This window comes from Hylobates moloch, unplaced genomic scaffold, assembly GCF_009828535.3.
Source record: "Hylobates moloch isolate HMO894 unplaced genomic scaffold, HMol_V3 SCAFFOLD_1, whole genome shotgun sequence".
NCBI lineage: Eukaryota > Metazoa > Chordata > Mammalia > Primates > Hylobatidae > Hylobates > Hylobates moloch.
Window position 1 is genome coordinate 182,608,418 of NW_026652276.1, and position 27,595 is coordinate 182,636,012.

A 27,595-nucleotide genomic window follows, 5' to 3' on the forward strand; every position below is an offset into this window, starting at 1 on the left:
TCGGAGTCAACAGCAAACCTCTTCAAGGACCTTCCTTTATTAATCAAGGAAGAAAGGATAAAGTAAATAACACTACTGATTTGAGATCAGAAGGAGCAATTTAGGCCCATGTCTCATGTCTCCTATACTCACGGATGCTCTCAGTATCCATGTCAATGGAACCATCCTTCAGCCTTAGAAACTGGACCCCAGTGAAGGGAGCAGCTCTGCCAGTCCACAATGCGGCAGACCCCTGTGTCTATCGCAGGGCAAGTTGTGGGGGGGTCCCAGCTGCTCATTTCCTCCATGCCAAACCTCTTCACCTCTCCCAGACAGCAGTCTCACTTGTAGGAGTAGGGTTCTGTCAGTCTTTTTCGGCAGGAAGGCCTACTTAAAGAAGGTCCATTCAATGAACTATTCACTCAGAGGACAGGGCAGGGCATCAAGTCTGGTAGGTTCTGGCCACAGCCCACCAACTGGCATTCAGGGAGCTGACTTTCCAGGCTTCCATTTTGGTTTGGTTTTGTTTTGCTTTTTGTTTTTGAAACAGCGTCGCACTCTGTCACCCATGCTGGAGTACAGTGGTGCAATCATGTCTCGCTGTAGCCTCCCAGTCCTAGGCTCAAGCAATTCTCCCACCTCATTCTCCCTAGTAGCTAGGAGTACAAGCATGCACTACCACACCCAGCTAATTTTTGTACTTTTGTAGAGTCACAATCTTGCTATGTTGCCCAGGGTGGTCTCAAACTCCTGGGCTCAAGCGATCCTCCCACCCTGGGCTCCCAGAGTGTTGGAATTACAGGCGTGAGCCACCACACCTGGTGCCTTTCCAAGTGATAGGCGCCTGAGTGAGCAGCTTTGCAGCAAGCTGACTAGAGGTTGCAAAGCTCCCAACCTCAAGAAGTTCCTATTATGTCTTTCATTCAGCCAAACTCGTGTCTCTATTTTGAAAGAATCCTTTCTGTGTGTTTGTGTTTGGCTAAGTATCCCAACCCAAGGAGCCTCAAGAGGCTTCTTGCGCTGTGTCTGAGGCTGAAGGAGCCTTCCATCGCATACTGCAGTCTCAGGAAGCTGGAATGAGCAGTGGATTTGTTTCTTTCCACAGAGATTCACATTAAAGCACACAGACTTCAGGTGAGAAGAATCAGATGTGGTCTTTGGTAGTAAAGGAGCCTGAATTAGTTTCAGTCTTTCCCCATTAACACGCCACGAGCATTCAACAAAGTGTTGGTGGAGGGTCAAAGGATGCACAGGCGGGCAGTGAGATTTCTCTGGACAGCAGCCGGCACCTTTGAGGCTCCTCCAGAATGTTCTAGCCGCCTGGGAAGGATGACTTACCAAAAGGCCTCTCAAACGATTAACAGCTCCAGTTAGCCCCTTAACGGTTGTCATTTATTTCAGTGCCAGTCACCAATCATTCCTGAGTTGAGCCGTAATGAATAATGATGTAAATGTGTAGGCAGACTTCACGACGGTTTAGACGTCTCCGGGGGAGGTGTAACGTCATCCCGATTGCCACCTGACCTGACTCAGGGCTGTCTCTAAGGCGAGGTGACCGGCCCGGGTGCGGTTCCCAGAGGTCCTCCCGCGCTTCCAGAGCTGAGCCCCGCTGCTCTACGTCTACCTGCGGGATCCTCAGGATCCCCTCATTCCCAGTCGAGGGACCACCACCTGAACCCGTATGGGGTGACCTTACCCACCCAGGGAAGGTTGAGAAAGAGGTGGAATCGGGCGCCCCCTTCCTGACCCTGGGCTGAGCCGGTCAGGGTAGAGAACGCGGCGAGAAGGGAACCCGCGGGGATGTGAGACTGCGGCACGACCAGGGGCCGCCAGGGGGCGCCCGTCCTCCTTCCCGCCTGTGCCTCCCCTCATCCTCGCTCTGCTTGGACAGAGGGTAGGGAAGACTAGAATTCAGCTCTCACTCCGGCCCGCCTGCAAGGTGATCCAAAGGAAGTCGCTTACCCTCCTGGCATTTCCCTTTGGAAAAGACATACAAAAATAGTCCCCACCCACAAGCACCAGAGGGGCGCCCCAAGAGCACAACGAGCTGTCTCAGGAATGCTCTGGCAATAGCAGCCTATTTGCACGAATTATTATTACTAATATTGTCTTCCTTGTTCAAGTCAAACAGACATCTGTATGAGCACAGTTGCACGTATGCTAGGAGCTACCCTCTAAGTGACTCTACCCACACATTAATGTGAGGATTAACCTCCCAAGCTGCAGAATGAATGGTATTAGCAGGTTGCTAGGAGGTTCATCTCCCAAAACTGCAGAGATCCGCCTGGGTCTATAGACTTCAAGACTGAGCCAGAATGAAGCAAGTCTATTGCCCTGGAATAACTCCCCACACTTTTCAAGCAATTTCTCCAGTTCGTTTGTTTCGAGCACCTTTGAATTCCTCTGGCATAATCACTCTACCCTTTGTCAACACAAAATGATTGTTTAAACGATCATGCCATGGGCGACTATTTCCATTTATTATGATTTATTGTCTGTTTAGCACCAATGTGCCAGGCACATTCAACAGAACTGCCTCTAAAATGGTTTTTCTTTCTGCTCTGGAGGCCCACAGAATAAAAACAACCTGCTCAGAGTAAAGGAAAGATCATCCACACTGATGAGGATCAGTCACTAAGGACATCTTGGAAAGAAGGTCTAATTTTCCAAATGATAAAGAACAAGACTTTTTCACTGTGATGGGTACTCCTATTGACCTAGAGCACAAAGTAAATTGATTAAAGACAGAGAATTCCAGGTTTTCCGCCAGGCGGGGAAGAGATTTGTCATGAATAAACGAAAGTCACACACTCCCTCTTGAAGGCAGGAATCTGGTATTCTTAGTCTTTGGTCCCCAGAACCAGCCCCACACTGGCACCTTTAGGCACTGAATAAATGCTTATTTAATTGATTAATTCGGGTGTGAGAGATCACATCTACAATTTAGAGAATTGAGATTTTTTTAACTCAGTTTTTCAAAGAAGAGCCTGTATAATTTCAATTCTTCCCTCAGCTTATTGCCAGTCAAAGAGAGAGAGGAAGGGCCAGGTACTTGGCTGCAGTGTCTGAACCAGCTGCAAATCTCAGGAATGTGTTACCTGGATAAACAGGCTCTAAGATGTTCTTTATAACAACAGCAACTAACTTACTAACTTTAAAAAAATCCTCTAAGTGAATATTAGACACCCATTAGAATCACTTGTGAAAACTTAAAAACACTATTAACATATTATTCAGATACCCTCTCTGGAATCATAGCTATGGCAGTCGAGGTGTTGTTGTCCTGTCCTAGCCATGCCGGTAACGTGATGTGAGTTTGGCTCAGTGAAAATGCCCACGAACTTAACTAAACCAACAGGCACTGTGAGGGTTTGAAAACAAAAACTGGCCTGTGAAGCATAGAATTTCTCATTCTTCCTGCAACTATCATTCACTTCAGTGTCCTGGTTGAAGCTCTTCTTTCTTTCCTCAACTTCAGTTCACCTGCCCCCTACAGTTTACAAAGTGAACTCACAGGCTAAATTGTGACTTCAGAGCCGTCTTGAACTTCAACCCACATGTGAATCCCTGGGGAGCTTGTTAAAATGCAGATTCAGATTCAGTGGGTCTAAGTGGGGAGTCTGCATTTCTAGCAAGTTCTCAGGTGATGTGGTCCACGGAGGACACTTTGAGTGGCAAGGATATAGAAATTCATACAAATTTTTTCCTGCAAATTTTACAAAGCATGTGATAGCCTTAAATTTTTTGCATTTAACAATACAATACTACAATAAAATTAAAGAGTTTAACATCAAGTTGGTGTTTCATATGAATACATTACAGGTGCAGATCCTGATCTAGTTACATATATGTGAAATATACACATATGCCATATTCATCTAAAAAATTAAGGTGGCTCCACTTTCAAGAAAGGGGAATGAGTGATCTCTGATTTCATTGTTCATTCAATTAATATTTACTGAACACTTAACATGTGCCCAGCACTGTGTTAGGGGCTGAAATTGCAACAGTGAACAAGACAGATCCCTTTCTAACAGAATTTATAGTCTAGTAAAGGGAGACACACTTACAAAAAAAAAGAGTGAACACAAATTATAGTAAATGTTATAAAAGAAAGGAAGAAGGAACGAAGAAAATAACCACTTTGGACAAGGTGGGAAGAGAGGCCTCTCTGAGAAGGTGACGCTGATTGCCAAAGATCTAATCCTGACGTCTACTCCTGTGAAGAGACAAAGCGCTGAGTTTTTAGACTCTAGACATGCACACAGCCCAGGAACTAGTTCCTACTACTTCAGCAAAGGTACTGAATGAAAGAAATGGGGACCATTCTACAGCAGGTCCACCAACATAAATCCTCTGCCCTCAGCTCTGAGATCTTTTTCCAGCCATCCTTTGGCTCCCCCTCCCTGGGGTGCTGCACTGACACTCTCTGCAGGGGTTGCTGACACAAGAGGGTTTTTCCACATTTGCGTCACACACCTATAAAAATTCAAGGCTTGATAAACCACCATCTGTAAGGATAGTCAAATTGCTTCTTGTTTTTCTTTCCAGCTCAATTTTATTTCTGACAAAGTGGCTCCAGTGAAAAAACTTATCTTGCGCTAAAATGAAATTAAGCCTGCTTGAAATCGGCCATTATATATGAGCCCTAAATGCTACACAAATTGACACCAATCAGTTTGTTTTTAGGAAGGCATCCTGGGACTGTTTGCAGGAATAAAAATTCATAGGCAGGCTTTATCAACACCGATGAGGGCTCAGATGGTTCCAAATAGTCTCATCTTCTGTCCTTTATTATCACAGCAGGAAAGATGCAGGGGTCTTTCACAACACCACGAGTAGGATGGAAAGGTTTTCTGCATCCTCAGCTGCCTTGTGGAGAAAGAAGCCTGCAGTAACCAGGAGCTTGCAGCTGGAGCTAAGGACATCGTAGGCCCTCCACCACTCCACCCCCACCCTAAGTGCAAAGAGGGGCCTGTGACCCCAATTGCTCTAGGTACACCCAGGGCCACTGTCTGCCCAAGGCTCATGTTAATGAGCCCCTGCTTGCCTTTAGGAGAGCTCCTTTTACCTGGATGCCTTGGGGGCACTGGTTCTTGCACAGGGGGGTTATCCAGGTGGCAGATCTACCAGGTTCTCTGTTCATCCTTCTCCAGGGCTATTGCTCTACTCATAGCATCTTCTGCAGGATATACGGGAAAGAAGTGATACACCTACACCTCTCCTTTTCTCTCCTTACAGGAGCTTAAGATAAAAGTTACCTAAAGGGGCCAAGCGTGGTGGCTCACACCTATAATCTCAGCACTTTGGGAGGCCAAAGTGGGTGGATTGCTTGAGATAAGGGGTTCAAGACCAGCCTGGGCAACATGGAGAAACCCCTTCTCTACAAAAAATACAAAAATTAGCTGGGCATGGCAGACACCTGTGGTCCCAGCTATTCAGGAGGCTGAGGTGGGAGGATTGCTTGAGCCCAGGAGGTCGAGCCTGCAGTGAGCTATGATCACCAGTGTACTCCAGCCTGGGCAACGGAGCAAGACCCTGTCTTAAAAAAACTAAAAAGTTACCTAAAGAGGATAAAAGGGGACAATCTCTGGATGAGCCACTTAACTTCTGTGAACCTCTGTTTTCTCATCTGTATGACAAAAACAGCAGAAGTATCTACTTCTTAGGTTTGTTATGAAACTTAAATGACAGAATGCATGCACAGCATTGAGTATGAAGAGCAAGCGCCCAGTGAATGTTAGCTGTTTTTTTACCATTATTATTATTATTTATAAGTGCTTACTATATGCCAAAAACCATGTTAGATGCTCATTTATTTTTTATGAAAATTTGCATAATTTTAATTTTTTAACAGATCTTTGGGATAGATATTATATCACTTATGATTGGAGAAGTTAAGTAATTTGCACAAAGCCACACAGCTGTTCAGTAGTGAAGCTAAGATCTATATCTACACTGCCTCACTCTAGATTTCAATTCTTTCCTATCCCTGGCATTGGTTGATACTGACATAACAGTCAGCTACTGAAATGTAATTCATTCAGTAGGTAATCCACCTCAGGTTGCTACTGGCAAAAATTTGGATAATATGCCTTAAAAAATATACACACACACACACACACACACACAGACACACACAAACGTGCGTTGGCCAATACCTGATGAAAAATGTTTTGAAATGTGAGACTTTAAAATAATATTCACCACATTGTATTCTTATTGTTTTTAAAGTAAAATTAAATTTAACACAAATTTACTGTTGGGCAAAACTTTTTGGAAGGCACTACTAACAAAGAAGTTTTAGAATACAGTTTCTGTCTTCAAGGAATAAATCATTTAATTGTGAAAGAAAGACATAAAAAGGAGAGTAAACACATGAAGAAGCAAGGGATAGACTAAGGGTTTACTACAATAAAGTAAAAAAAAAAAAAAAACATTCAGGCCATGATTAGATGTCAAATAAGAGGGTGTATTTTAGGAAGCAGAATACAGGCTGGGCTGAAGAGTGGAAGCCAGTGGCCAGATGGCCTGTTAGGATGATGCTGTAACGTCTCACTTTAAGGCAATAAGGGCTGAGGTCAACCTCGGGAGAGTGGCAATGAACCCGAGAGACATTCGGAAAAAACACTGAGGGAACTTAATGACTCATTATATAGAGAGATTAAGGGAAAGGAAGAGGTTAAAGGAGATTTCAGAATCCCCACACTGGGCAGGTCCAAACCTGCTTGTTCAATCTGTTCCCAATCTCAGCTATGGCATCACCATCCACTGTCACACAAGCTGGAGCCCTGAGGCTCTCTTGGGACCCCTCGTTCACTCACTCCTACCTCCACACATCTCCTCAGTCCTGCTGTTTCTCCCCTCCGCTACCTCCACACATCTCAGTCCTGCTATTTCTCTCCTCCACTACCTTCCAGAGCCGATCCCTCGCGCTCTGCTTTGTCCTGCCCCGTCCCTTCTCTCACCTGCATAGCAGCCCTGCCTGCCACCGTGGCTCCTCATCTCATCTCAAGGCCGCATCAGCACCTATGCCAGGGATCTAACACACACCTCTGATGCCCAGTCTTCAAACCCTCCAGTGCGTCTCCAGCACCTGCACAGTGGACGCCCTAGTCCTGTGTATGTCCCGCAAATGCAGAAGCGCATCATGGCTTCCCCTGCTTCACGCCGCACCTCACATCCTGTATTTCAACCACAGAATCCATGTGGAGTCCCCCCAAATACCACACAGGAGGCACAGAACTTGAACAGGTGAATGAATGAGTGGATGTGAGACTGTAGGAAAGTCAGAATTATGTGGCTGATTCTAGAAAATAATGAAAAGCTTAGTTTGGGTGTATAAAAGTGAGATATTTCGGCCGGGCACAGTGGCTCATGCCTGTAATCCCAGCACTTTGGGAGGCCAAGGCAGGTGGATCACTTGAGGTCAAGAGTTCAAGATCAGCCTGGTCAACATGGTGAAACCCTGTCTGTACTAAAAATACAAAAATTAGCCTGGCGTGGTGGTGCACAACTGTAGTACCAGCTACTAGGGAGGCTGAGGCAGGAGAATTGCTCGAACCCGGGAGGCAGAGGTTGCAGTGAGCCAAGATCACGCTACTGCACTCCAGCCTGGGTGACAGAGCAAGACTCCATCTAAAAAATAAAATAAAATAAAATGAAGTGAGATATTTGGTTTTTTCCTCTTTTCAAGGTAGACAAGAGCTGGATGTGCTTCAAAGTAGAAGAGAGGGGACCACTTGAAAGAATGGCTGATTATTAAAGAAATAGGGAATGATTCTGTTGCTTATAATAAAATTATGATCAGCTAGTCTTCACCTAATGACCATTTCCTCAGGGAGGCCTCCCTGAACCCCTAAATTAGAGTACCTCCTCCATTAAATGCTTCTGTAGCACCTTTTGTCTTTTTCCCCCCAACTTTCTTTTCATCACATTTGAAATCACTTGTTCTATGTCTACCTCCTATAATAAGCTCTTTAAGGGCACATCACTTTGTCATAACAAATTAAACTTAAAACACAGCACCTGGCACAAAGTAGCTGTTCGATATTATTTAGCCACAAGATTAGTAGAATTTCTCCACCCTAAGAGTGAACGTGCTTCTACTTGTCAATACAAATAACATAGAAATTTGCTGATAAAAGAACCTAAAACACCGCAATAAGTTGTAATCCACATGTAGTTTATTTGTTGGTATTCTGGGTTGACTCATCTGTTTAGGTAAGACGGAGAGATTGAGCATCAGTCTCCTGCTTAAAAAATCTCACTGGCAGCCCATTGTCTACAGGGTGAGGGTCCCACTCCTTGGTTGGCACATAGGGTTCTCCCCAACTTGCCTTCTGAGCCTCCACCTCTTCCACCACCATCCCATGCACCCCTCCCCCTTCCCACAGCAGCCCACTGAGCTCGGCCCTTGTTGATCCCACTTTCTGGGATACTCTTCCCTGCTCTCTGCATCTAGTGGACTCTTATTCTCCCTTCAAACTCAAACTCACACTTTCCCTAAGGCCCATATACAGAACAATCTCTTCTCTTCCCGCCCACTCCACAGCACCCTGTACTTCCCTCTAGAAGTCTAGAAATTTGAAATAGTACCATGAGTTCCCTGAAGGCACTAACTGTGTCTTGTTCTTCTTTACTTCTCCAGTGCCTTGCACAAGCCTGTATAAAAATTAGTAGTTTCTTTTTTCTTTCTTTCTTTTTTTTTTTTTTTTTGAGACAAGCTCTTACTCTGTTGCTCAGGCTAGAGTGCAGTGGCATGATCATGGCTCACTGCACCGTTGATCTCCTGGACTCATGTGATCCTCCCACCTCAACCTCCACCCACCATCGCACCAAGCTAATTTATTTTTTGTAGCGATAGGGTCTTGCTATGTTGCCCAGACTGGTGTTTTCTAGTGAATAAATACAAAACTCCGGGTCCTCCTTGACTGCTCTCTTTCCTCACACCTTACATTCAATCCATCAGCAGGCCCACTCTAGTCTATCTTCAAAAAGATATCCTGAATCCAACCCCTTCTCACTACCTCCATCACAATCACCCACATCCAAGCTACCATCATGTCTTGCCCAAGCTACCACAATAGCATCCAGACTGCTGTTCTTGATTCCACCTGCAATCTATTTTGCACACAGCAGCTGTGTTGGGCCTTGTAAAATACCATTTCTCTGCTTGAAACCATCCAGTGGCTTCCATCACACTTGGAACAAAATCCAGACTCTCTCTTGAAGCCCTATATGATCTCACACTGCCTTCTACCTCCCAGTCCTCTTGTCATTCCTTGAACATGTCAAGCCCTCCCTCATCAGGATCTTTGCACTGTCTGTTACATTTGCCTAATCTGTTCTTAGCCCAAGTATCCAAATGACTTTCTCCTCCTCTGCATTCAAATCCCTGCTTAATATCACCTTCCCTGATTAGCTTATCTAAAACAACACCCACCACTTTCTATCTCCTTAACTTACCTTATTTTTCTTCATTGCACCAATCCATATCAGACTTTCTATTATCACCTATTTGTATATTAATCTTTGGTCTCTTCCAGTATGATAGTAAGGTCCATGGAGACAGAAATATTGCTTTCTTCACAGGCATATTTTCAGTGCATAGACCTGTACAACACAAAAGGTAGATGCTGAATAAATATTTGTTGGCTAGGCACAATGGCTTAAACATGCAATCCCAGCACTTTGGGAGTCCAAGGAAGGCAGATCATTTGAGCCCCGGAGTTCAAGACCATCCTGGGCAACATGGCGAAACCCCATCTCTACAAAAAATACAAAAGTTACCCAGGTGTGTTGGCGCACACCTGTAATCCCAGCTACTCAGGAGGCTGAGGCAGGAGGATTGCTTAAGCCTAGGAGGTCGAGACTGCAGTGAGCCGAAATTCTGCCATTGCACTGCAGCCTGGGTGACTAAAGCAATAAATAATATTTGTTGAATAAAGAAGCTGGGTATTGGGTTCTAATGTGGAAAGATATGAATGAGAAGAAAGGGTTTTGAAAGATAAAGCTGGGTACAGTAAAAAATGTCTAAGGATATCCTTGCTGAAATACAATAACACAATTGGACAGCTCCAGGAACAAGGACTCTATTTTCACTAAGTCATTTTCTTTTTAAACAGCCGGAATTGTTAAAAAAAAAAAAAAAAAGGGGGGGGGGGGGGGGCTTTGTCCCCTGGCGACACGCTGTTGGGGATCTGGTTGCACATCACTTATGAGGCCTTAGTCTAGAAGTGAATTAGTCATATGCCCGAGCCCTGCACATAGTTTACAGAGGAGACGAAGAGGTCAGGAGGAAGATGTTGAATATCCCAGAAGGTATGGATTTAGCTGGAGCCCAAGAGTATCCTCTGAGTAATTCATTTCCACTTCTTCCATCTTTGGCAAGATGTGGCTATTATCAGTTTCCATCATCTCTCCCGTGACATAAGTACTTTTTGATTAATTATTCTCATCCCTTTTCTCAGCTCTCTGCCACTTCAGACAGGGCTGTATTTCTGTGATGAAGAAGAACACGATTCTAGAAAAGCTTTGAGATTAAAGATGCCTTCTAAAGATTAAATAAAACCTCTTTAATTCAGATTCTTCTAACTCTACGGACTCAGAATTCATTATCCGTCTCATTGGGCTAAGGCTCATCTTGAGCCAATGGTGAGGGACACAGAGGCTTGAAGTTATAAAGCAAAGTAGTGGTGGAAATATTCTTTCCAAAAGGTATAATCAACTTAAAAAGGTTTCTTCACCCAGGTTTAAAAATACTTTATCAGCACTATTAAGTTTTTCCATTTTAAAAATTGAGTATTATTTACATACATTAAAATTTACCTTTTTTGGTGTAAATTCTATGAGTTTCAAAAATACACAGTTATATCATCACTACCATAATTAAGATATAGAACAGTTTCATAACCTCCTAAAATTCTCTTTTCCCCCATTGTAGTCAAGCCTCCTCCTACACCCAGCCCTGGAAACCACTAATCAGTTTTCTCTCCCTTTAGTTTTGCCTATTTGAGAATGTCATACAGATGGAATCACACAGTATGTCACTTTTTGAATCTGGCTTCTTTCACTAAGCATACCTCAGCTGAAATTCACTCACATGGAGTGTATAAGTCACTTGTTCCATCTCATAGCTGAGAACTATCCCATCGTACCACAGAGTGCTTATCCATTCACCAGTTGATGGACATTTGGGTGGTTCCCAGTTTTTGGTGATTATGAATAGTCACCATAGAAATCTGCATACAGGTTTTTGTGTGAACACAGTTTTTATTTCATTCAGGTGGATACCTCAGAGTAAGACTCCTGAGTCAGATGTTAACTAAATGTTTAAGGATCTACCAAACTGTTTCCTAAAGTGGCTACTCTACCATTTATTCCGAACAACATTGTGTGAGAGTCTTAATTGCTCCACGTTCTTGCCAGTTATTTTCAGTTGTGTCATTGTTGTTTAATTATAGCCATATAGGTATGCAGTGGTACCTCACTGTAGTTTTCATTTTTATTTTTCTACTACTGACGTTGAACATAAAAGATGCTCTTTTATGTGCTTATTTGTCCATTCGCATATCATCTTGGTAAATTGTCCATTCGATAATTGGATTCAGGCTGGGTTCAGTGGCTCATGCCTGTAATCCCAGCACTTTGGGAGGCCAAGGTGGGTGGATCACAAGGTCAAGAGATCAAGACCATCCTGGCCAACGTGGTGAAACCCCATCTCTACTAAAAATACAAAAATTAGCTGGGCGTGGTGGCATGTGTCTGTAATCCCAGCTACTCTGGAGGCTGAGGCAGGAGAATCGCTTGAACCCGGAGGTTACAGTGAGCTGAGATCGCACCATTGCACTCCAGCCTGGTGACAGAGAGAGACTCCATCTCAAAAAATAAAAATAAAAATAACTGGATTCAAACTATTAATTTAATGGCTAACGTGCATATAACATCCATATAGATTATTTCATTTGCTCTTTACAACTCTGAGAAGGAAGTAGGGCAGGTATTGTTCCATTTTACAGGTGAGAAATTGAGGCTGAAAATGTTACATGACTTCCCAAGTTCACACCAAGGGGCAGAATTAGAGGTGGAAGCCAGGTCTCCCAGTCGCCACTCTCTACCACAAGTTGCTGACTTGCTTCCTAAAGACAAGTAGGACAAATCTTGACTCAGCAGGACTGTGAACAGTCAGCTGAGGCTCCAAGTGACTGAGTGCCCTAGAAAAAATTATGGAAAGGTAAAGCTTGTCCTTCCCTGCTGTGTGACAGATGCTTCCAACCCCCTTACTTCAGCAAAACTTCCCTGTGCTTTATCTCCCTTCTTTGGAGTCTTAACTCTCAGCTACCAATACTTAAAAACACAGTCTAGTGAGCAAATCTCTGACTTCCTTGCCTTTCTACCACCAGAGTAGAGATTTCTGCACTTCAATGGGGCCTTTGAGAGACACCACTTCTTCATGCAGTGGTTTTCAACACGCAGTGGTTTTCAACACGCAGTGGTTTGCAGACTGTTCTGTTAGAGCCTGGAGCATCCCAAGAAATGGCCTAAAGGGCCTCTGTGGTTGGGAGTCAGGGTGGGTGGCAGCAGGCTTTGGGTCCTACTTGACTAACCAAAGCAGTTCCATTTTTATCTGTTTTACATATTGGGCTTTCATTTAAAATCATATTTGAGAAGGAGGATGTGTTGTTTTCTAAACAGGTTTGAAAACCACTGCCTCAAAGCTCGTCTTTAAATATTTGAGGGGAAGAAGGTCTCCAAGCATCATTCAAACACTTAACACATGCTTGAAATAAATGATCCAGCACATTTCTCATAGATTCTGTAATGCAGATTTTACTCATTCAAACTCATCATTAGGCATCCCCACATTCCCAAACCAGTCCGGGATTTTTTAAAATCTTAGAAAATAGACCTGAGTTTCCTAACCTGTGCTCACACCTCTCATGAGTTATACCAAGATATTGCCCCCCTTAGCCCTCAGAGTGTTCAGAAAGGGTTTGGTATCTTCAGACCTTGATCATTTTCATGTTTACTCCAGTGCACTGTCATCCTTTTCTGTATGTGTCCCAATGTGGAAAAGTTTGGAAAACCTTATTAATATAACAGAGTACTATTTTGGGCTTGCGCTCTAGAGTTAGTCAGTTATCCTGATTCTCACTTACTAGCTTAGTGGTCCTGGCAAATTGCTTAATTTACCTCTCAGCTTCCTGATCTTTGAAATGGGGATAATAGCAATGTTGTTCTTTTTTTTTTTTTTTTTTTTGAGATGGAGTCTCGCTCTGTCGCCCAGGCTGGAGTGCAGTGGCACAATCTGAGCTCACTGCAACCTCCGCCTCCTGGGTTTAAAAGATTCTCCTGCCTCCTGAGTAGCTGGAATTACAGGCGTGTGCCACCACGCCCAGCTAATTTTTTATTTTTAGTAGAGATGGTGTTTTGCCATCTTGGCAGGCTGGTCTCGAACTCCTGACCTCAAGTGATCTGCTCACCTCAGCCTCCCAAAGTGCTGGGATTACAGGTGTGAGCCATAGTTCTTTGAATTGTTATGAGGATTAAAAGGTTATGTACATATGTGATCCATGCAGCAGAGTTCCTAGTACATAGAAGGCACTCAGTAGATAGCCGCTCCATTGTTAACAGCCCCACCTATCCATGAGATTTGCCCTTTTGGCCATAGAGGGAGCTAAAACTTGCCACAGATTCATTGCTGCACCTTTGATTATGCTTTTAAAATGAATATAAATGTGAAGCTTCAATAAGCAAATACCATCACCATTATAAAAATTATTAACGTTCATAACATCTAGTCTATATCTCTGGTAATAAAAGTGAAACAAATACATGTTTGAAGGCCATTAACGATGGCTCCATACTTGGAAACAATGCTTCAGAAAGAGCAAATGCAAAGTAAAATAATTTGTTCTGCAGTTTTTAAGGTACTTTTGTTTATATTTTGTTACAAAAAGCAATCACCTTAGTGATGGCTGAACAGATGCAAGTGAACCTTTATAGTTTGAACACAATTCTTAAAAGGTTTTTCTTTTGAATGCCAAATGACTTCACATTACTGTCCTTTGATCTACCTTAATCATTTTAGTATTTTCCTATAATATTCTAAATCAAAAGAAAATGGATTTCAATACAAACACACCAGTATTGTCTAACCCCAGACAACTGTAGGTTGCAACAGGAAAGAGTTTTTATAACAAATGACACTAAATTCATGGATCTTTTTACAGAATAAGTAAAAGTATTTATGTCTCAAAGTGACTCAGTGTCTCCAGTATCTAATATGAGTATTTTCAATTCAATCCAGCTTCAAGGAATGTCACTGTGAAGATATTTTTTTTAAGTCGATAGTACTATCCCTGCCCTTAAGAAATCCAATTTTATTGTTCTCTGATTGCAGGTCATTTTTTTTTTTTTTTTTTTTTTTTTTTTTTTTTTTTTGAGACAGAGTCTCACTCTGTCACCCAGGCTGGAGTGCAGTGGCATGATCTCGGCTCACTGTAACCTCTGCCTCCCAGGTTCAAGCGATTCTCGTGCCTCAGCATCCCGAGTAGCTGGGATTACAGGCATGTGCCACCATGCCCGGCTAATTTTTGTATTACCATGTTAGCTAGGCTTGAACTCCTGACCTCAGGTGATCCACCTGCCTTGGCCTCCCAAAGTGCTGGGATTACAGGTGTGAGCCACCGCGTCCGGCCTGCAGGTCATATTTCTATCATTTTCACAGATCAATGCTCTAATCATAGCGACTAAGTCCAAGGTCCAAACACAAATGGCATTTCAGAGTCTCCATTAGGAATAATGATGGACCTGCTTCTGACAATCACTTTAGATGGAAGTTTCTGTTATACTGCCCCAGAAGAAGACATGAGCCCTCATTTCTCAAGCAGACTAGCAGACAGTAAAGACATCCAGCACCAGTGTTTCAGCTGAGTTTGTAGAACATTACCCAATTCCAAAAGCCATTCAATGCCCCTTAGCTACCAGCTGTGTGGCCTTGAACAAGTTCCTTAACCTCTATGTCTCTGTTTCCTCATCCGTAAAATGTGTCAGTTTACATGTATTAACATGAGTTAATACATTTCAAGGCCTTCAAAAGTGCCTGGCATCTAGTAAGCACCTCAGTCAGTGTTAGCTATTGCCATTATGAGTAGTATCAATAGCAATAATGCTTCTAGTATCTTCCTGACCACTCTAATCCAAAACACAGTCGTTAGGCCCTGGGTCCGTGCCCTGTACTGAGAGTAGGAAATCAATGCAGGAACTCTTATTCACGGCTTTCGGAAACACCCAGCCTGAAGCTGGATGCCCTGAGGCCACTGGTGAGGCATGGGACAGTTGACAAAGTCTCTTTCCCCACCCCACCTCCAGCCCCACCCGCACCCCACCCTTGTCCACAGTCTCTGGCTCCCTTCTAAGGGTTTTCTTGTTTATGTTTTGTTATAAAAAGCAGTCACCTTGGTGATGGTGGAACAGATGCAAATGAACCATTATTGTTTGGGCACAATCCTTAAAAGATTTTTCTTTCTCAACCTCTGTGTCTTCAGCACAGGATAAAATTAACTCTCCCTTGATGTGGGTTATGCTTTCCTCTTCTGTACAAACGTTTGCTGGAGATAAGAGCCATATGGGAAAACCAAGAATACAGATACTTATTTACTGCAACAAGCAGTTTATTCCTATCGGGTCAGCTCTCTGGTTTTACCATCACTTTGGTTATATATCATAAACAAGCTGTTGAAACACAATTTCTGTAGATGAGATTTTTTACCTCTGGCATATGAAGTGAAGGAGCACATTTTATTTTTTAATATTGCTGGGCTCCTACAAGATAATTTGAGAAACCATACATCTTTTAATTCAAAAATAATGGGGTGTATGTGATCTGTGTGTATATATACTGATATGTACTTATGGATTAATCAATCTGTTTTCTAGGAAAGATCCAAACTGGCTAGAACTGACAATAGGAAGGGTAAGAAACTTGATCCTAACTTAGGAGAGGGGCTTGCTTCTCCCACAGTGGAATATAAGATATTTAGAGTCTATCTTACCTGTGGGTTCACTGGAACATTTTCTGGCATGTTGGTTAATGACTTCCCAGGGACAGAGCTCCTTTAAGTAAAGCTATTACTGCATCATTAGAGCTCATAACAAGGGAAAGAACATCCATAAAAATTCAGAATTTGACTTTGCACCCTGGGAATCCGAGCTTCTCCTCATCCCTGTCCATCCTAAAGGGCCTCCGATGAAAGCTGGGAACTCTTCCTAGTGTATTTCTGTGGCTGGCTTCCTCCTTGTTCACTCTCCCCAAACTTAGTCCATTTCCCCTCCCACTTCACATACACATTACCATTTCACCACCATCATCTCTCTCAAAACTGATCAAAGCTCCAAACACAAACCTGTTTTTGACAGATTATACTTTAAATGAAAATCCTCTGCCCTGAGGTGTTTCCTCAAGTCAGCATTTGGTTTCAAGTCTTCCATTTCTATTTGTGGAATATATGTATTCACTCATCAAATATTCATCAAGCACTTATTTTTGTGTCAAGGGCTATGCTAGTTATTAAGTACACTGTGATAAACAAGGCCAATGTGGTCATCGCCCTCATGAAGCTTACAGCTAGCATTTGAGACCGATGTTTATCAAATAAGCAAGCAAAAGTATAATTACACATTATAATTACTACAACGAAATAAAATCGAGAAGCTGCTGAGGGGGGTGTAGTATCTACTGTAGATTGGAGTTCTCTGGGATGATATTAAGAGTCCTGAAGGATGAAAAAGAACCCATCACGTTCTTTTTAGATAGTTGTGGGAAAGGCTTCCTCCAGCAGAGAAGTCAACAATGATGTCCCAGAATAGAAAGTGAGCTTGGAGCATTTGAAGAACTGAATGAAGACCAGTGTGGGTAGAGAATAGGCAATGAGGAGAAATGAAGCTGGGGAGGCTGGCAGGGGCCAGTCGTGCAGGCTTTTTTAGGCTATGTTAAATCATTTTGGATTTGGATCTAAGAGCAGTGGAGATCCATTGAGTGTTCAAGCAAGGGAATGGCATGATCTAATTTACGTCTCAAAGAGATTGCCGTGAATGTTATACAGATAATCACTGGAGGTAGGCAAGAGTAGAATGAAAGAAGAGTGGGTTCTTGTAGCCCATGTGAGAAATGATAGCTTGGCAGGCCAATCCCTTGAGTAGGGTAATTAGGTTAGTTGCCTTGGGGAGGGTATGTGGTTTACAGTAGACTACACTTCTCTTTTCTGACTAGCACTGAAATTCATTTCGAAATTTCTGTCTTCAACAGTATCCCCAAGGGTTTATGAAAGATGTCCACACGTGGCCCTCTTTCAGTTGTGTCTTCAGCAGCCCACATTGGTTGCATTGTTCCAGGAAATCCCTATATTTTGAATTAGGGCGGTGAAAGTGAAGGTGAAGATAAGTTGACAGAGTTCACATATATTTGAAGATAAGACTAATAAGTCTTGCAGATGGGTTGTATTTGTGCAGTAAGGGAGAGAAAGGAATCAAGGATGACTCCAAGTGATGACTGTACCATTCACCAAGATGGGGAAATAAGGGACAGAGTGCAGGATAGGCTTGGGGGGAAAAGATTTCTATTTGGACTTGTTAAAGAAGCCAATGAACTGTCCAAGTGGACATCAAGAAGGCAGATGGATATACCAGTGTACAGCTGGTAGAGCTCAGCAGAAACATTTGGGAGTATTGTTGTATAAAAGCTGCATGAATAATGAAAACACCTAGGAGGGAATGCAGAGAAAGAAAACTATGTAAGACCAAGCCCTAAAGAAGTCAGGTAAAATAAGAGGAATCTGCAAAGTAAATTGAGGAGAAACTGCCAGAAGTAGGATAAAAAGCAGGAGAATGGGGTGTCCTGACAGCCAAGAGTCCAGTTTGTTAATGGAAGTAGTCAGCTGTGAGAAAATGTGGTTGAGATATAGTCATCCTTTAGTTTCTGGGGGATTGCCTCCTGGACCCCCACAAATATCAAAATGCTCAGATGCTCAAGTCCCTTATATGAACTGGTATAATATTTGCATATAACCTACATACATCCTCCCAAATACTTTAAATCATCTCTAGGTCATTTATAATACCCAACACAATGTCAGTGCTATGTAAACAATTGCTGTACTGTGTTTTTAATTTGTATTACCTTTAATCGTTGTATTGTTATTTTGTATTTTTTCCCAAATATTTTCCATCCTCATTTGGTTGAATTTGCAGATGTAGAACCCATGGATGCGGAGGACCAACTGTGTTAAGTTGAATACAGAGTCCTCTGGATTTCACATCAGAAAGGTCATTGGCAACCTTGACTAGAGCAGTTTCACCAGGGTGGTGGTGGAGAGGGCAGGCTGAGGAAGCCAGTTTGGAATGAAAGGATTTTCCTTCTTAATTTCAGCCACTGGGCCTGGGGACATTGGACAAAGGGGCTGCATAAATCCCAGCAGGCCAGATGTGGCTGATTTCATCCTTCTAGGATGGGTCTCTATTATTTCTAATTGTAGTTAGAGCATCTCAGAACATGAACGATGCTGTGTAGCACATCTTCCTTGGCAACCACCTCATAAATAAACATGATCACACACTTTAGCCAATGCCCAGGTCCAAAAAAGGAGAAAGGGAGGCAAGGAAGGAAGGAGGGAGGCAGGGAAACAGGTAGGCAGGCAGGGAGGCAGGGAGGCAGGAAGGAGAAAAACATTGTCTGAAGGAAGCAGAACTGAATTGAACTCTTCTGGTTATTATATGTCAAGATTTCATAAAAACTAGATTTTCCAGTCTTAGAGAAGGGCTCTTCCTGTCCAGCACAATCTGTGTCACCTTGCTGAGGCAGGTGATAGGGCAAGGTGGGATATGGGCTGCCTGCTGAAGAGGCCCCTTGTGCTTTACAGAGCTTTGCAGGCTCGTGCCTGGACAGACACATGTTTGGTACTGAACTGAAGAGTTCCTTTGCAGAAAAATGAAAATATTCAACCACTCATATAGATATCCATCTTTAAATCACTTTATGATATAGTAAATCTTAATTTCTTGTTAATATTTTTAATCCGTAATGACTTGGAACATTTTAGCTTTTAGTTTTTCTCACTGTTAAGTGTTTAATGATCTATAAACAAACTCTTGAGAAACTTTTATAAGAGGAATCTTTGAATTTGTGAATAATTTCACCTTTTACGATATGAAAAATCACTGGAGGGAAAGAAAAGAGTGTCTCCCTGAATCTCAGAAGTAATTTGAAGCCAACTAATGATGGATGGATTAATATTTTTTCATTTTTCTGGATAGGAACTCTCCAGTCCAATGCCAGATATGTAGTAAGATGTTCAGAAATAAATGCTCTGTCTTCTGCTTAAGGACAAGATCTGGTTCCTGTCGGTTGGCAGTGGCCACTGTTCATGCCCATTTCACATACTTTGATCCTATTTGCAAGGTAACATCTTGGGACAATTTCTAAGTAAAAAGAGTAAAGAAACTCAAAATTTTACTCCCAACTGGCCCATTTTGTAATCTTGGTCAAGTTACTTAACCCCTCTCTGCTTCAATTCCTCCTTCAGGAAATGGTGTGAGTAATATCAACCTTCTCCCTTTATCTAAGAAGTAATTTAAGGCCAGCTAATTAACTCTACCATATGTGATGTAATGAGGGGAAAAGAGCTATTAAAATGTGAAATATCATTACCATGGTCCAAGTCAGAGATCACTCTTGCACAAGCTACCCTCTAGTTAGGTCTTTTGAAGACCACTTTTTAACTCTTCTAAGCTGTATCTCACTAGACGGGTGGATTGCCACCACCTATCATTTGTTAGTCTGATTTTAAACTCTAACCCACCCAAAAGTAGAACACATTCTCATTTTCATTGGATATATTTGCCTTTGAGGATTTCCGACTATTCCTTAAAGTGACCAAGGATACCTGAGGTGTAGCAAAACAACACCTGGGAATCACAGCACCTGGAAATGACTGCCTTATTGCACTTATTCAAAACCTCACGTGCAAGGGTACTAGTTAATGAGGCGGCTTCCACAGGAGCCCAATCCATAAGTAGGCAGCAGCTGGGGTGCAGAAGAAAAATATGATTGACCCTCCCTTTGCAAAGTGCTTTCCCTTAGAAAGTGTATGTCTCACATCCGTAAAGTTGGATATTGTATCCCCATCTTATAAAGGAAGAAATTGAGGCTCAGAGAGATTTAGTTGTTGGTCCAAAATCACGTCGCCAGTAAATACATGCCAGAGCCAGGATTAGATTCCAGGACTTCTAGGATTTTACCATGCGAAAATGATAATGGACATCAGTGTATGGAAGAAGGAAGGTTAACATTATGCCCAAAATGTTCCATTCGAATTTCACATAGAATGAGAAACGTTTTTGATTTGCCATTCTAAAGATGGCCAGAATTATTGGGAAAACCAATGCCACTGCCCTTTTCCTCTCCCTATTGCTTTATAAATCAGTATCAAAGGTACTATATAAGAATCCTCAAGTTTCAAACAAAGTAGACCCTGGACATTAATGGACTGAGTATGCACAAGTATCCCTGACAGCCTCTGACACGTTACAGAGGCAAGAACTTGAATCACATGCACTGAGGTTGCTGTGTGGGACTGAATCTTTTAGCTAGTGAGGGAGGCTCACCTGGCACCCAGAATTCAAATCTATCAATGTGGTTTCTTTGTTCACCACTCATGACCATATACCAATTCTGTGGAAGAAAAATTACACTCTAGAATATCACAAAATTTGAGCATTTCCAAGGTCATGAGACATATTTCTTACAAATATCAAGGATTCACAGTAGTTGGATTTCCCTGCTTTCATTTCCCCTTAGTGGCCAGAAGCTCCAGGGAACTGTTGTTGCTCACAGTAGTAGCTAACTCATCTCAGATTCCTAATACATCTGTCCTTCTACTTGGCTTCTGACCAGCTGTTGCTTTAAAAAAAAAGTCATCTCTCAAAAGTCATCTCTCATTTTAATCATTGTTTTATATGTGTTTTGATGTTGTCAATTGTCTTAAATCCTTTTTGGAAGTAGGTAACTTAAATCCTAAGTAAATGTTGGAACTAGACTTCCTAGAAAGAATTATCTTAGTCCTGGGGCCCTCCATAATGTTAGAAGTACTAAAAAGAATTAAGTTCCATCCGGACTTGGCGAAGAAAAAAAATGGAATTAAGGACGATATTTTTTTAAAAAATGATCGTTTTAAAATGTATTTATCCAAATTCTGAAACTGACAGCAGCTAGGAATATGCTTTGAGTGACACCTACTGGTTGAGAACGTCACTTCCCAACTTCGAGAGAACCCAGACTAGTGTTTCTCAAAGCTTGGCTCTAAACCAAGCTTGTCCAACCCGCCGCCAGCTTTGAATGTGACCCAACACAAATTTGTAAACTTTCTTAAAAGATTATGAGATTTATGCATGGACCTTTTCTTTTTTTCTTTTTTTTTTTTTGAACCCATCAGCTATCGTTAGTGTATTTTATGTGTAGCCCAAGACAATTCTAATGTAGCCCAAAGAAGCCAAAAGATTGGACACCCCTGCTAGGCCACCTTTTTCAGAATCACCTGGGTGCCTGATAAAAATACAGAGGACTTTCTGGGCCCCGTGCTGCTGAAACCTCCGGGCCTGCTCCTCCCGGGGAATCTGTATTTTTCACCACCAACCTGGTGATTCCAAGGTCTACTCGAGTTGGAGACCCATTTATTCAAGCGCTGTCAAGTGAGCTGTCTACACAGGACTATCAGGCCCGAGAACACCCCCGGAAGTTAGCAGGGCCAAGGCGAAGGGATTAGGCCTGGGCTTCGCGTTGGCCTCCCCGGTCCACGGACGAGGTTCGGGGCGTGGGGGCTAAGCGGGGTGGAGGGAACCCCCAAATCCCCGGGGGCGCGACCGCTGCCCTCTCGGCAGTGAGGGTGGGGGTGGGGGCGGCGGTGGCTCCGGCCCCTGAGAGCAGTCGCCCCAGCTGCCTGCCCCTGTCCCCGGCGTAGAGAGGGCACGGGGACGTCCTGCGTGCCCCACTGCTAACGCCTGTGCTTCCCGTCCACAGACGAACCCGCCCCCTGGAGTTCTCCCGCTGCCGCCGCCCCAGGTCTGCCGGAAGTAGGCGTCTCCCTGGACGACGGCCTGGCTCCATTCTCTCCATCACATCCAGCCCCACCCTCCGACCCTTCCCACCAGATAAGCCCAGGCCCAACTTGGGATATCAAACGGGAACACGACGTTAGGAAACCAAAGGAGCTTTCAGCCTGCGGCCAGAAGAAGCAGCGCCTCGGGGAGCAAAGGGAGCGCTCGGCGAGTCCGCAGAGGGCCGCGCGGCCGAGGCTCGAGGAGGCGCCCGGCGGCCAGGCCGCCTCCGAGGCCAGGCGGCCGGGGGGAGAGGGGGCGGAGGGGGGGGTGGAAGGGGCCCTGGGGGGTCTGCCGGGCAGAAGCCGGGGGTTGCCGGGTTCGCCGCCGCCCGGGGGACCGGGGGAGCCGAGGGGGGGTGGGGGTCCCCGGCCGGCCGCGGACCCCGGGGCCCCGCCGGGGCCCTGGAAGGTGCCGGGCTCTGACAAGCTGCCGGGCGTCCTCAAACCCGGCGCCTCGGCCGCCAGCAGATGAGCCGCGCGGCCACGGCCAACCCGCCCGCCCCGGCGCAGGCCGTTCTTCTTAGGTTCCGTCTCACGGCGTTTTAATTTATTTTCACTGTCACACGCATAGATCCACGAGGCACCAAGGCCTGGGAGCGTCGACGTTAAGTCCCACGTGTCCGGTGTGCTTGGGCGGCATTGCGTCAACGCGCAGACCTAAACTGATCCTAAAGCCCCCGGTTCCCTTGTGGGGGCTTTGGCAGCTATGGAAGAACCAAAATAACGTGAAGAACATCACAGAGAGACAGTGCAGTGTAGCTTTAGTTTAAGAAAAAAAAAATTCCTCCCCACTGCATGAAGGATTTGGATGTCATCCAAACTTTATATCAAGAAACAGGACAAAGAGCAATCACAAACTGGAATATCGCCTTAAAAATCAAACTGCACGGAGCAAGCTGAAACTGAGACAAGATTATATCTTTTAATTGATCTAAAGCGTTGTAAATAAATTGTTCTCGACATATCTAGACAGGGGTTAAAGGGTTTCTTTGACACATTCGGAACCGTTCACCCATGACATGTTTCCATGGCTCATCCTTGGCATCCATCCTCGGTGTTAGCAGCAGCGTTCCCTGCCTCCTGCAGGATGACTTAGAAATCTAGTGAGTTTCTTGGTGTGATGCCATTTTTATTGCCATTTCTGTGATCAAATCATATTTCTGTACATTTTCAGTGGTAGAAAAAAAGGTTTTAAAAATTGTATCCTAGGGAACAGTTTGCCATAAGTCAGAATTTTGCAGTTTAGCTCATAGATCTTAATTGGTTTTTCTCTAAAATATGAATTTTATAATTGAAGGACCACAATTTGTTTAATCAAGACAGGCAACGCTGCAGTTCCTTTATGAAGAGGCTTTTCTGTCGTCCCAGGCTAGCAGAGATGGATAGCTTCTTTGTCAGCAATGTGATTTCACTTACTTTATTGTCTTATTTTAAACCCTGTCTCCATGACTTCATTTGCACTTTGACAAAGCAGAGGCAGAGTATTTGTCTTATATTTCTCAGATTATAATATTAAAAAATTACAACCAATTTATTTTCATTAAAGAACGTCTTTTTAGCATTCCTTTCTGCTTATCCTTCTTTCCTTACCCTTTCTCCTTTTGTTTCCATTAGTTTTCTTTCGTCTTGTATTCTTTGCCACTTTATTTTGTTAGCAACTTCTAGATGTTTATCTTCATGGATCTGTGATTGACCTCCCAGTAAAATTCTAAGCCTTGCCTTTCTTCCCTGCTGTTTTAGCATTTCTTTGTAAAATGTTAGCTTCAATTAATTAGCCATTGGTACTTACTTTAGCTACACATATTAAAAGGCAAAGTGTTTCTGAAGGCAATTTCTTTTTAATATGCCCTGAATGAATGAGGCTTCATCCTTCCCATATTCTAACTCTTTACAGGAGTTGAAATGCAAATAAACTTCACCTCCCTGCCCTTGTAGTCTACAAAGTAAAAGGGGCGATGAGGTCCATCTCAAAGGTCACAGGTAATAGCCTCCCTGGGCTGATCATTCCCTCTCCTTGTAATTGCAGTATCCTGAGTAGCAGTTTAATTTTCATCAAACATCAGAGTAGTTTAGTTGTTTGACAGGAGGAGAATAAGGTTGAAAGCCTTAAGTGAAGGATCTTGCAGCTTGTAAAAGCAATTTCCAAAAATGAAACCCATTCATCATAAACAAAAGCACAAACACATGTAGCAGTTTATAATGCTTTTGGTTTAATCTCAATTAGTCTTTCTCCCCTGGACTAGAAATCCCAGTATAGTTTGCCATTAATTTATTGAATCTGGTTTTGGACAATGCTTCTGTAGTGTAGCTGCACGTCCTGGTACTGTATCCTCTGACTTTATTTTCCATGTATTACAAAAGGAACAAAAATTGAGATTACACTGGCATAAACTCTAATTTGCACAGTTCACAGCTACTACTTGTGCAGTAATTGCTTTATGCGGCTGTAATCCATAACCTGTGAAGACAGCACATCATCTAAATCCCATTCCAAATAATATTTGTGTAGTGTTAGCTGTGAATTTACCCTGTACAGCTGTATCTCTATAAATATAATTCCATGTATTAATAGTCACAGAAAGACTGTAAGTGAGCAACTATTTTTATGAAACGCACCACTATGGATAAATTAACTTTTACAGAAATCTTGTTTACTGTATGATATTCTAAAACACTGTCAAATAAAATATATATCCAAAAATCTTTTCTTTTTCCAACTATATAGGCTGTGTGTTAATTTGAAATAGATTATTACTGGGGGATAACTTAGCTTTTCAAAACTGCAGTTTTCTTCGATTTTTTTTATTTTTTGAAGTATAAGTTTTAATGCCCCAAATAGGACTTTTTTGAAACTTGAATCTAAAAGCAGTGGCATTACATGGGAAAGATCGTTGGCTTTTTTGGCCTAAGTAAACAGTTTTCTCAGTCTTGTTGATATTTGCTTGTCAGGTTACTCCATCATTTATGAATTGGCTGTATATTTCTGTTGCTGGCTACATTGATCGGTACTTTACCTTTTTTCAAAAAGGATTTAAAGTATCCATCTGTAATAAATTCCATCACATTTTTTCCTTTTAATTCTGAAATTTTCTCATGCAAAATCCCAAGGAGTTCATGCAGAAGCCAACATAGCAAGCAGCAGTGAACTGGTCCAAAATGAATGGTTGAGTATAGCTTTTGTCATGTATTGTGATGCCTGTGGTAGGAAGGGAGAGTTCTGCCTGGCCCTTGGGTGATTACAACCCTGATATCAAGGAGTTGACAATGGGAAGGAACAGTTCAACACTAATCAAGACTCCCTCTCCTCTCCACCTGTCAGTAGGAGGCCTTAAGTTCCCAAACTGTCAATCTTTTATTCCAATACAAAATTTTTAATATCGTGCATCATTTTTATAAAAGGAAAGAGGTGACGTATAAAATGGGACACAAAAGTTAGGAAATTTGTAACACATGTAGTTCTTTATGAAGTAATCTGAGAATGGGCCAGTGCAAGCTGAAAAAGACCTATACAAAAATGTTGTTTAAATGGAATATAAATATTCATCCTGCACTACTTATTTTAAAATAAGAAATACAAATTACTAAGACACCAAAAGATAGGAAGCCAGAGATCAAAGGACTAGGATAGGGATAAGGCAGGAACTAGGGGGAAGCCAGCAAGGCCCCTGCTGGCTTGAACAGGGCCTTATCATGAATTCATGTCTCCAAGGTATAGGCAGGAAACTCTGAACAGAGGAGGGACTCAGATGGGGACTGGCCAAAGGGTGAGTGTGCCCTCCTCTAAAGCTACTTATTTGTCACGTCCAATACGGAACAGTATTCCACCTTCTCAAGAGAAGGAAGAAAGAAAAAAAAATCAGGTCTTTATTTGAAATTTTTTGGTTTTTAAAGTTTGACAAGTTTCATTCACATTTATAAGAAAGGCTACACAAGAAAAAAAACAGTACCACAACAAACCAGATGCAGCCACATCTGGCCCACAGCCCACCAATTTGGAACTACAGCCAGGCATTTGGCAGGAGAACCCATTGTTTTCATCAGGGCCTGGGTCACCTTTCCAACAGTGGAGGCACAGCCCCCAGAGGTGGTAAACCCTGTGGCTATTGGGGTACACACATGCCAGGAATCACCTCAAATGTGTATTCCAAGCATGAGACATGCCACCAGAAACCTGATTGTATTTCTGCAGTAGACGTGGATCTGCTGTAAAGCTATAGAAACTGACGCTTGCATGGGCCCTGAATCTTACTTGAAAGTTTATATTCTCTTTTTAATGTGTTTCCCCCAGAATTATGTAAACTTGGGGCTCCCCTAAGTAACCTGCCGCTGCTCCCCTGATACTGCTGTATTTCAGGCCAAAGTCATGGCAAAATCAAATGACCTCTTCGCTGAAAGAATTTGGATTTAACAGACATTTCTGTTTCAGACAACCATAGTGCCAGACAGGATGCCTGTAAAATCACAAGAATGTAGTTTCCCAGTCTTAACATAGTAAGAGTCCTGTGTTTAGTAAGTTCTGCATCATGTCTAGTGTATGCAGGGCCCCAGTTATATGTGTAGAGATTATGATTATTGGTGGTAATAACAGCTGTGGTTACAAACATTTGGGTATAAACAATGGAGCAACACCCTAGAATTAAATCAAACCCTTGCTGGGCATTTGGTAGCAGATCACCCAGGCAACTCAGTGATCAGAGACTTCATAAAAGCTTAAGTCTGGGCCGGGCTCAGTGGCTCACACCTGTAATCCCAGCACTTTGGGAGGCCGAGGCAGGCAGATCACGAGGTCAGGAGATCGAGACCACGGTGAAACCCCGTCTTTATTAAAAATACAAAAAAATTAGCAGGGTGCGGTGGAGGGCGCTTGTAGTCCCAGCTACTCGGGAGACTGAGGCAGGAGAATGGCGTGAACCCGGGAGGCAGAGCTTGCAGTGAGCCGAGATCGCGCCACTGCACTCCAGCCAGGGCGACAGAGTCTGTCTCCAAAAAAAAAAAAAAGCTGAAGTCTGTCCCACCACCCCTAGGGAGGGTAACTGGCCACCACAAATGAGAGAGCCTTATCTTAAAAACTCTAGGAGTTTGATGGAATCTTTTCTTCTGATGAAACTGCCTCTTAGAGAGTAATCTCACTTGGAAGAACCTGGTATTCTGTGAAGCAGTAAAGTGACCTTTGACCTCCTAAGTGGGAGGTACATTTTCTAAAACCCTAGTAGGCTGTGTGCATGTCCACCTGCTCTATACAAGGGACCTTTACATGGCAAAGAAAGGCTCCATCTATCACCTGTCCTGCATTTGACACTGGTGCATTACGGTGTAAAAACCTCTAGGGAATTAGAGAGACAACTGGTGAATGCAGCCCTCAGCAGTAAGGAACAGTTAAGTGGCCAACACCTTCTTTGATGGAGGAGCCCAGGCAGAGTTCCTGATGATCTCAGAATTGGCATCTACATTTTTATGAGTGT

General features: G+C 43.1%; 1 protein-coding gene across 6 annotated transcripts in view; it reads left to right on the plus strand.

Moving 5' to 3' along the window:
- The window catches only part of MAGI2 (membrane associated guanylate kinase, WW and PDZ domain containing 2), a 1,482,569-nt gene extending 1,457,699 nt beyond the window's left edge, over nt 1-24,870 (plus strand). For 3 of the 6 annotated variants that reach the window (XM_032761232.2, XM_032761231.2, XM_058425323.1), the window contains one exon: nt 22,055-22,140. Coding sequence is in view for 5 of the 6 variants with exons in the window: in XM_032761231.2 (XP_032617122.1) it covers nt 22,055-22,111 (57 nt within the window). In the remaining variant the exon portion in view is untranslated. Of the gene's footprint in view, nt 1-15,921; nt 15,959-22,054 lie in introns of all 6 variants that reach the window. The other 3 variants (XM_032761229.2, XM_032761230.2, XM_032761233.2) reach the window with 2 other exon arrangements.
- The last annotated feature ends 2,725 nt before the right edge of the window (nt 24,871-27,595 follow it).